The 11,070-nt window shown below is 39.8% G+C and overlaps 1 protein-coding gene across 1 annotated transcript in view; it reads right to left on the bottom strand.

Moving 5' to 3' along the window:
* Positions 1 to 6,543, bottom strand: part of CLPX (caseinolytic mitochondrial matrix peptidase chaperone subunit) — a gene marked incomplete at its 5' end in the record, with an annotated part of 32,756 nt that extends 26,213 nt beyond the window's left edge. The window contains 3 exons of the mRNA XM_008056161.1: positions 757 to 874; positions 3,031 to 3,191; positions 6,513 to 6,543. Coding sequence (XP_008054352.1) covers positions 757 to 874; positions 3,031 to 3,191; positions 6,513 to 6,543 — 310 coding nt within the window. The remainder of the gene's footprint in view (positions 1 to 756; positions 875 to 3,030; positions 3,192 to 6,512) is intronic.
* Between the last annotated feature and the right edge of the window lie 4,527 nt (positions 6,544 to 11,070).

Below are 11,070 nucleotides of genomic sequence, written 5' to 3'. Positions count from 1 at the left end.
CGTCGAGGCTGCAGTGGCCAGGAGTGGCCACTGCACTCCAGTCTGGGTGACAGAGTGAGACTCCAACTCAAAAAAAAAAAAAACAACAACAACAAAAGTACTACAAATATACTTGTAAAATAGAATACTACACAGCACAGCCTGTGAAATAAGAATAGTTTTCACATTTTTAAAGAGTTGGAAAAAAATCATAGTGCTGGGAGCAGTGGTTCATGCCTGTAGTCCCAGCTACTTGGGAGGCTGAAGCAGGAGAGTCACTTGAAACCAGGAATTCAAAACCAGCCTGGGCAACATGGCAAGACCTTGTCTCTAAAAAAATGAAAAAACAGTTAACCAGGCATGGTGGTGCACACCTGCAGTCCTAGCTACTAGGGAGACTGAGGTGGAAGGATCCCCTGAACCCAGGAGTTCAAGGTTGTGGTGAGCTATGATAGTGCCACTGTACTTCAGCCTGGGTGACAGAGAACTCTGACTAAAAATATAATTTAATAAATAAATCACAACAATGAAAATTAGCTAAGAAATCCACATCTCAGTGTCCATATATAAAGTTTTATTAGAATACAGCCATATTCATTCATTTGCATTGTCCAAGACTGCTTTTTGAACGTTAACAGCAGAGTAGAATAGTTACTTATGACAGATCACATACATTTAATATAACATTTGTAAACTTTATATAATTTACATACTCCTATACATTTAATAATTTACAGAAAAGGTAGGAAAAAAGAAAACACTAGAAGTAATACTTACACACGAAGGTCTCCACATGTGTGCACAAGTCACCACATTTAGGACAGCGCAGCTGGTTTCCACCTTTCCCAGAATTCCCAGAGCCTGATTTTTTACTGCTTCCCTCATTCACTGATTTCTAATGTTCAGAGGGGCGAAAAAGAGGATAGTATCAATTATTCATTTCAGGCAACCATTTTATATGTACCTTAAATGCAAACAATACTGTTTATAATTTAATATTGTTTTTTAATTTATAGAATGGAATTATTAGTATAGTTTATATCTTTGCTATTATTGTATCAAAAGATTGATTTACCACAAAAATCAGATATCTCAGTTCTAGTGTTTTTATCTGTAGTTCTCTCTCGTATGATATCTGCCAGCATATGTAATAAATAGCTTGCTTTCAATAGCTCAATAAGCACTAGGAAAAAAAGTATTAAAGGTAAAAAACTACATTTCAATGAAACTAAGTCAGGAGTTATTATTCTGGCAAGTAGTGACTTTTATTCTTTTCTCTTTCTTTTTTTTTTTTTTGAGTCGGAGTCTCATTCTGTCACCCAGGCTAGAGTGCAGTGGCACACTCAAAGCCATCGCAGCTTGACCTTCTGGGCTCAAATGACCCTTCTGCCTCAGTCTTCCAAGTAACTGAAACTACAGGCCCACGCTACCACACCTAGCTTACTTTTTGATTTATTGTAGAAACAAGGTCTCACAAAGTTGCCCAGGCTGTTCTCAAATCCCTGAGGTCAGGCAATCCACTCGACTCAGCTTCCCAAAGTGCTGGGATTATAAGCTTGGGTCACTGCACCTGGCCTGACTCTTATTCTTAGATCTAACTTTTCTCTTCACTAAAGTAGGAATAATTTCATCTACTTCAGAGAGTCGTTGTTAGGATTAAAATACCTGTCTGGAATATAATTTTTTTTTTTTTTTTGAGTTAGAGTCTCACTCTTTCATCCAGGCTGGAGTGCAGTGGCACGCTCATAGCCACCACAGCCTCCACCTGCTGGGTTCAGGTGATCGTTGCGCCTAAGCCTTCCAAGTAGCTGGAACTACAGGCATGCACTACCATGCCTGGCTTGTTTTTTGATTTACTGTAAAAACTAGGTATCACCAAGCTGCCCAGGTTGGTCTTGAGGATTACCCGAGCCCAGGTAATCCTCTCGCCTCGTTCTCCCAAAGTGCTGGGATTACAGGCTTGAGCCACCATGCCCAGCTAGCATATAATATTAACTCAACTGTCAGTCAAATTCACATAATGAAATAAATGGATAATAAGTCACTAACCCAATACAATCACCAATCATTTACTTGCTAGCTACAGAGTTTATCAGAAATCCAAAACTTTTAGGTAGAGGAGAAAGTGGAGCATAAATTTTAAGAGTTGTATGAAAGCAGGAAATGATGGCTATTCCTAATTTGATCCTACTAACTACATAGATAATTTTTTTTTTTTTTTTGAGTTGGAGTCTCTCTGTCACCCAGACTGGAGTGCAGCGGCGGCTCCTGGCCACCACAGCCTCGACCTGCTGGGCTCCGGCGATCCTTCCGCCTCAGCCTTCCAAGTAGCTGGAACTACAGGCGTGCGCTACCACGCCCGGCTAGTTTTTTGATTTATCGTAGAGATGAGGTCTCGCCAAGTTGCCCAGGTGGGTCTCGAACCTGCGGGCTCAGGCAATCAGTCCACTCACTTCAGCCTCCCAAAGCGTGGGATTATAGGCTGAGCCACTGAGCCTGGCCTACATAGATTATTTAATGACACTTCTTTACTACTTTGAAGTATTAGAAATTTTAATTACTGCTTACTAAGTGCAATGCTTATAAAAGTATTTTATGGTCAAACTGAAAGATCAAGTTACATAAAGTTCTCAGATCATTTTTTTTCCTGTCTTTGTAACTTTGTCCACAAACAGTTCAAAGCAGATAATTTTTTTTAATTTTTTTATTTTAAAGATGTAGGGTACAATTCAGGGATGGTATACGAATGTTCATTATGCAGGTACCCTTGTTGATGAGGTGTGTCCCTGCAGATCATTTATACACCTCATATTTCCTACAGAAAACATATATGAAATACTACTATATTTGATTATTTTATTTTTACTCTTTTTTTTGTAGATATGGGGTCTATGTTGCCCAGACTGGTCTCAAACTTCTGGGCTCAAGTGATCCTCCTGCCTCAGCTTCCCAAAATACTAGCATCACAACCACGAGTCACTTGCCCCTTTATTTGTTTAAAGAAGGGAATTCACATATGTGTATAGGTGCCAATAAAGATAAAATAATTACCTTATTTCCATCTCCAGAACCATCTTTATTTATCCCATCTTTTGAGGCAAAGAATGCTGGTGTTTCTGTAAAGGATCTAAGAGGAGCTGTTCGCAGAATCTGAGTTTCAAAAGTCCCAAGCCTTCCTAAAACTGGTATATGAATGCGACCACAAGAAATACCTGAAAATAAAATGAAATTAATTAGTCTACACATCAAATATTGATATGCCTCAATAAATTCCTGGGAAACAAAAGTTCCTTGAGCACAGAGGAGGCTGAAGTCTATAGTTTTCACAGTAGTAGTTCAAACTGACAGATAAAATAGTGATACCACCAGAGGCAAAGCCCTCTCAAAAATAGGCCAGATCTGAACCTCTGAAAGATTCCAGATATATAAAGATGTTTCTTTTTGAATGCGTCCTTTAGCAGTAAGACAAGACCACCCAGGTTATAACAATGCATGGCTCTTACAAAGTTTGAGTAGAATTCAATATCTGCCTCACGCTTAGGTTTTGAAAAGGCCATTTACCGCCTATATTCTTGTTCTTATATTATTTCTACTAGTGAGAATAAGCTTCTTGCCCTTACTGAAGCTGCAAACTAACAGAAAGAGTTGCAATTTTTCAATTCCCAGATCCAATACTCATTGTATATTACTGTGTTTGGCTTTCCAGGAAATTGAAAACAACAAACTTGAAATATGCCCAATCATAATATATAAATAAAATTAAATAATGGATTAGATTCTAAAAGCAAAATATTTATCAAAACTAAAAGGTCTAAGACTATTACAAGTAAATTTCCGTTAAACTCAAGAAAATGTTGAAAAAACTAGTAAGTCCACCCCCTGCATAACATTTGATAAGTTCACCAATTCTCAACTCAGGCTTTAAATTTTTATTTATATACCTGTTTGGGCTTTTAAGAGATTATATACATGTGTTTACACTGTACTCAAATGTAAAAACTGGTTTAAAATCATGTTCCTCAAACAACTGAAAAACAATTTCATAGTTATATAACTGGTCCAAGTTTCTGGCACATGCGTGTGCACTGATAGAACTAATTTCTTAGTTATTTATTACCCTAGGCCATCCTTTCCAGTTCCACAAAGTACAAAAATGAACCCACCAAACTTTTTCAGGAAAGTACAAGTAAATCTTCCCATCTCTATTTACATTCACAAAGAACATTAAAAAAAAAAAAAAAAAGATTAAAGGTTTATGAGACCCTAGTCCCTAATCCATACTATAAAAAATTTGCTTAACACTATTAAACTTGAATAGCAATAAAAAAATAAATAAAAATGTTTTTCTAAGCTTTCTAAAGACATTTCAAATTTTCAAGTGTAACATTTCCATTTTTTCCACTAAACGATAGCCATTATGCTCTCATTAGAATGAAGTTTAAGGTAATTTGTTAATTTTAAGCTAAACATTTTTTCCCCAAGGACCTGATATGATTTAAAGACAATGTTAATCTAAAAACTAAGCTTAGAAACAGTAATGGCAGAGACAAACAGATGAAGTCAAGTATGAAGTCAATGGTGTTGACGCTAGATGATGGGCACTAGGTGGTCCACTGCTCTATTTTATGTTTGAAAACTCCCACAAGTTAAAAAATGAAAGTTTGGCTGGGCGCAGTGGCTAAAGCCTGTAAGCCCAGCATTTTGGGAGACCAAGGCAAGAGGATGGCCTGAGCCCAGTGTTCAAGACCAGCCTGGGCAACTTGGCAAGACCTCGCCTCTACAATAAATTAAAAAATAAGCCAGGCATGGTTGCGTGCTCCTGTAGTTTCAGCTACTTGGAAGGCTGAGGCAGAAGGATAGTCTGAGCCCAGCAGGTTGAGGCTGCAGTGACCATGAGCATGCCACTGTACTCCAGCCTGGGCAACAGAGACTCTGACTAAAAAAAAAAAAAAAAAAAGAAAGCTTGAGAAAGTCAGCACAATAACTTATTTAATCTACTCAACAAGTATAACTTTTTAATTAAATCAGTAAGATGCATTTATAAAGAAAACTACAATTTTAACAACTCTTATGTGAGGCTATTTGTACTTGGCTATTCAGAATAAAATCTTGAAGTATCACACATAACATATTATTCCCATTTATCCTACAATAAAATACATCATTTTAAATAGTGTTTAACAATTTACAATATATAATGCAATTAGAAAATATGCTCAAAGGGAATCATCTTCAAGAAGTTAAGGGAAATAAAAATTACAAACATGATCCTTTTAAAGTCTACTTGAATAGAAAGAAAAATAAGACCTTTACTTTAAATAGTTTATGAAGGCCAGGTGTAGTGGCTCATGTCTGTAACCCCAGCACTTTGGGAGGCTGAGGTAAGAGGATTGTCAGAGCCCACGGGTTAGAGGCCAGCCTGGACAACTTGGCAAGACCTCATCTCTACAATAAATAAAAAAATTAGCTGGGTGTGGTGGCACAAGCCTGTAGTTCCAGCTACTTGGAAAGCTGAGGCAGAAGGATCGCCTGAGCCCAGCAGGTCAAGGCTGCAGTGGCTGGGAGTGTGGCACTGTCCTCCAGCCAGAGTGAAAGAGTGAGACTCCAACTCAAAAGAATTTAAAAAAAAATTAGCCGGGGCGGGGGTAGTGCGTGCCTGTAGTTCCAGCTACTTGGAAGGCTGAGTTCTAGGATCACCTGAGTCCAGTAGGTTGAGGCTGTGGTGCCATGAGCGTGACACTGCACTTCAGCCTGGGAGACAGAGTGGGACTCCAACTCAAAAATAAACAAATAAAAATAAATAAATAACTTATCAAGTAACATATGAAGCAATGCAACCATATACAGTCACGATGAAAAATACTATCTGAAAAACATGTTCACATCATTTAAACTTCTGAATTTAAGAATTTATTTGCTGGCTCTAATGGTAATGGCCTTAATATGAAATGTCTTTTGACTGAATCTCACCCCAGAATGTTTTAATGTTTTTAAATGTATAGAATATAATAAATAGCAAAGGAAATTATATAGTAGTTATCAAAATATTTTAAAATATGTGGGAGTTTTTTTTTTTTTTTGAGTCAGAATCTCATTGTTGCTCAGACTGGAGTACAGTGGCACCCTCACAGCCACCGCAGCCTTGACCTGCTGGGCTCAGGCAATCCTTCCACCTCACCCTTCCAAGTAGCTGGAACTACAGGCATGCACCACCATCTGGCTAATTTTGATTTATTATAGAGATGAGGTCTCCCCAAGTTGCCCGGGCTGGTCTTGACCCTTGGGCACAGGCAATCCTCTTGCCTCTGCCTCTCAAAGTGCTGGGATTATAGGCGTGAGCCTCCATACCTGGCCAAAATTTGCTTCTTCATTAGTAAAATAAAACAAAATCAACTCCTTTAATAACTATCACAATTTCAAAGCAATAAAAAGTATAAACAACATTCTGAAATATCAGCAGCTGTAATGTGATATGAAAATATTTGTGATTTTGATCACAGACAATTCTAAGACTACTGTGATTTGTTGCTTACATTCATAATTGAAGGAAATGCTGTACTTCAGTGAAGAGGTTAGTAAAAATAAAGTTCACAGAACCTCTGAATTTTATCCATGGACCCCTTAGGGGCCTGGGACCCTCAGGTGAAGCACCTCTGAAAACCGAAAAAGGGAAGTATTTGTGTGAAGTATATTTCACAAGACTACTTGGCAGTAACTATAAGACAGTTAAAAGTTTAGCTATTACAAAACTCTGTCATACAGATAAAGCTTTCCCAGTTTTAGAACAACTGTTTTTAAAAAGTACTAGAATAAAGTACATCCACTTTAGGTCTACTAGCAACTAGGAGAGTAATTTATTCAACTTTTAAATACTTGATTTCCTATATTCAATCTTGAATTAGACACTGTCCAAGAATATACAAACGATTCACTTAAAAAGATAAACCATCTATATTTTAAAAAGAGTGAAAAAAACTAATTAAAAATTATCTATTTTAGTGACAGTATTTAAGAGTGTAACAACTGATCAAATAGCAAATAAAGTTAAATACTTACCTAAACACTTGGCCTCTAACCTCTCACAAAAGTTAGAAAAAAATTAAGCAAAGGGCCACAAATAATGCCATCAACTTAATAAATGCTTACTGCTTTTATTAATGTCAAAATTTTATGCCCAAGTTATTGTTTCATAAATTCTGAATGCTTCTTAATAAGCAAAAAGAACAAAAGAACATCATCCCAATGATCATTTTCCTTGAGTGTAAAAATGTTTGATGGGTTTTCACTAAGGCTAGTCTGCTGGTCTGAAAATGAATAGGCCAAGAAAGAGAAATGCTGATTTTAAAATGTTTGTAATACTTTGGGAAGCCAAGGTGAGAGGATTTCCTGAGCCCACGGGTTCAAGACCAGAAATAGAGATGCTTTTGTCATTTATCTGTTTTGCCTTATTTAAGTGTATTGTATTTGACTACCAAAAAAAAAGAGAAAGAGAATTAAAATCCAGCTAAATATTAATAAGGTAAGGCTGAGCATGGTGGTCCACACCTATAATCCCAGCTGAGGTGAGAGGATTGCCTGAGCCCAGGGGTTCGAGACCAGCCTGGGCAACTTGGTAAGACCTCATCTCTACAACAAATAAAAAAAATTAGCTGGGGTCAGGCTCAGTGGCTCAGCCTGTAATCCCAGCACTTTGGGAGGCTGAGGCAAGAGAACTGTCTGAGTCCGCGGGTTCAAGACCCACCCGGGCAACTTGGTGAGACCTCGTCTCTACAATAAATCAAAAATTAGCCGGGCAGGGTAGTGAGCACCTGTAGATCCGGTTACTTGGAAGGCTGAGGCAGAAGGATCGCAGGAGTCTAGCAGGCCGAGGCTGCGGTGGCCGTGAGCGTGCCACTGCATTCCAACCTGGGTGACAGAGTGAGACTCCAACTCAAAAAAAAAAATTAATAAGGTAGGCACATTAAATAACTATCATGAGAATTGTGGAGACTAATATGTTTGGGCATCTTCATTTATACCCTTAAGAGGTGACATCCTTTGAATGGACTAAAGGCAGTAAAAAAAAAAAAAAAAATCAAGGGAGTATTATATGATCCCACAATTCTCACAGCTACATTCAGACCAACTGTCATTCAGAAATTTAAAAACAGAATCAAGCATTTCTCAACACATACATTTAGGATGTAAAGCGACCTCATATATGCAAAGCATATATATGTATTTTTTTAATATATATCAAAACTGAAAAACACTAGCAATTTGAGTAGAAAAAATATTTTAATTTCTGCTTTACTACAGGTGTCATATTCAAAGAGAATAGTGAGAAAAAACACATTAAGTTGGATAAACATAGCCCACCAGGAAAAAAAAACATATCTATGACAATATTTATGACAATTTACTAACTTTTCAAACGACCATTCAAAATGTTAAAAGTCTAACTTGACAGACAGGCTCATGAAAATGGGAAATAGCACTGTACTCCATTCTTAATTCTCTGTACAGAAAATTCCCCCATAATTTTTTTTTTTTTTTGAGTTGGAGTCTCACTCTGTCACCTAGACTGAAGTGCAGTGGCTGCTCCCGGCCACCGCAGCCTTTACCTGCTGGGCTCCGGTGGATCCTTTCGCCTCAGCCTTCCAAGTAGCTGGAACTACAGGCGTGCACTACCACGCCCAGCTTATTTTTGATTTATTGTAGAGATGAGGTCTCGCCAAGTTGCCCGGGCGGGTTTTGAACCCACGGGCTCAGGCAATCCACTCACCTCGGCCTCCCAAAGTGCTGGGATTATAGGTCCCCCATAATTTATTAGAAAATAATTCTTAATCCTACCTTTTATAAGAGTAATAAACCAGCCAAAGTTCAATACTGATCTTTCTCTTTCCCCTCTCTTCCCCTTTCCAGGAAACTAAAATAAGAATAACCCTCCTGGCTGCTCAGTGGATCAGCCTGTAATCCCAGCATTTTGGGAGGTCGACGAGGCGAGTGGATTGCCTGAGTCCGCGGATTCAAGATCAGCCCAGGTAACCTGGCAAGACCTCATCTCTACAATAAATAAAAAATTAGCCGAGCATGGTAGCGTGCACCTGTAGTTCCGGCTACTCGGAAAGCTGAGGCAAAAGGATCACTGGAACCCAGCAGGTCAATGGTGGGTGGCCATGGAGTGTGCCACTGCACTCCAGCCTGGGTGACAGAGTAAGACTCCAACAACAACAAAAAAGAATAACCCTCCTGAGGCTGGGCATGGTGGCTCACACCTATAATCTCAGCCAAGATGAGAGGATTTCCTGAGCCCAAGGGTTCGAGACCAGCCCGGGCAACTTGGCAAGACCTCATGTCTACAATAAATAAAAAATTAGCCAGGCATGGTAGCGCACATCTGTAGTTCCAGTTATTTGGAAGACTGAGGCGGAAGGAGCACTTAAGCCCAGCAGGTCGAGGCTGCGGTGGCCGTGAGCATGCCACTGCATTCCAGCCTGAGCAACAGAGTGAGACTCCAACTCAAAAAAAATAAATAACCCTCCTAAAAGAAGGAGAGTTTTTAAAAAGTTTTTTAAGTCCTAAAAGAAAATTTCTCCATATTCTTGTAGACATATGTATAGTTTCGACTATAGAAAATAAATATTTTAAGTCATTAAGGCTAGTTCATTGTCACGTAAAAATATTAAACTGTATATCGGGTACTATCTCATATTTGAAAGTTACTTTACTCCATTACAGTAAAAATCATGCCTCCGTATTTCTGAAAACCTCAGACCCCGACAGCGACACCCGTAAATTTAATATGAACTGATACAGAAGTAGACAATAATTCTTAAATACACCCTAATTTGAGTTACCTGATGACAGACATGTTTAAATTTTAGAAGAAAACAGCTGTTATGAAAAGAAAAAAAATGACCGTTTCTCTCCAATAATTCATAAAGTTTTCAGGACTCTTGGCTAGAACAGGTCAAGAACTTTCTCAAAGAAGCCTTCCCTGCCCAGAGAGAACACACGCGGCACGGCCCACCCCAGCCGCCGTGCACATCTTAGGACTCGCCACCCCACCTCCAGCGCCAACGCCGGGCCAGAGCCAGGCAGGAGCATATGGCACATTCATGGATTAAAAAAATATCTGTCGGGCAAACCCCTCAGGTTCCCTCCCACTGAGGGAGCTTTTCTGTCCTCTCAATAAATCCTGCTTTCAAATATACAGATATACATATACATATATACATACATATGTATATCTATCCATCACTTTAAAGTGTTTGCAAAGCAAATTCCTGGAATTGGAACCTCTACCTGTTGCGCTTTAACACTGTTTTCTCTTATGTTCATGTATCACTTTACAAAAGGCTTCCGCCCACATCACCTCATTTACCTGCTCCCTGTGAAGCGACTAAACTCTCAGGATGCACGTTTAGTAAACAACACGATTTCATAATTCACCTAAAAGTTAGGAAAAGGGTTTTACAAAGATTTATCCGGGAACAGAAATAACTCGATAAGCCAAAATTAAACGTGTTCGCCTAGCAGTTATCTACTGTAACAGCGGGTCATACACTGATAAGGCAAAATAACACCCACAAGCCTGAAGCCCACGAGTATAGCAGGATTATGACAGAATCCCGCGGGGGACGTGCCCAGGTTTGGGAAAGGGACAGCAGTTTCCATTCCGAGCGGCCCGACTCCCGAAGCAGCAGGCGAGCAGGCGCGGCCAGGGCAGCCCCACACCCCGGCGTCCCGCCGGACCCCGCGGGTCCCATCTCCCGGGGCCCGGAAGGACCCAGCCTTGTTTACGTCCCCGCGTTGCGGCCGCACAATGACAGCGACGCCTCGGCCGTCGCGCGGCTGGCGGCCGGGGGGCGACCCCGACAGCGACACCCGTCAGCCGCGCCTCCCTCCCGACCTCCCCAGGCCCGGGGCGGGCGGCATTCCTCTGACGTTTAATATGATACTTGTTTCACAAGAGATGAAGCATTGATTTGGTTGATAGTCTACATGGGGTCAATGAACATAGCTACACCGAAGACACCGAGTTACACTGAATTGGCTTACACTGGAGCATAATTTTCAGGGTGGTAGGAGGGCAAGGTTGTTTTTAAC

Source organism: Carlito syrichta, unplaced genomic scaffold (assembly GCF_000164805.1).
Source record: "Carlito syrichta isolate Samal-C Ts95f unplaced genomic scaffold, Tarsius_syrichta-2.0.1 Scaffold302272, whole genome shotgun sequence".
Taxonomy (NCBI): Eukaryota; Metazoa; Chordata; class Mammalia; order Primates; family Tarsiidae; genus Carlito; species Carlito syrichta.
This window is presented reverse-complemented; position numbering and strand designations above follow the sequence as displayed.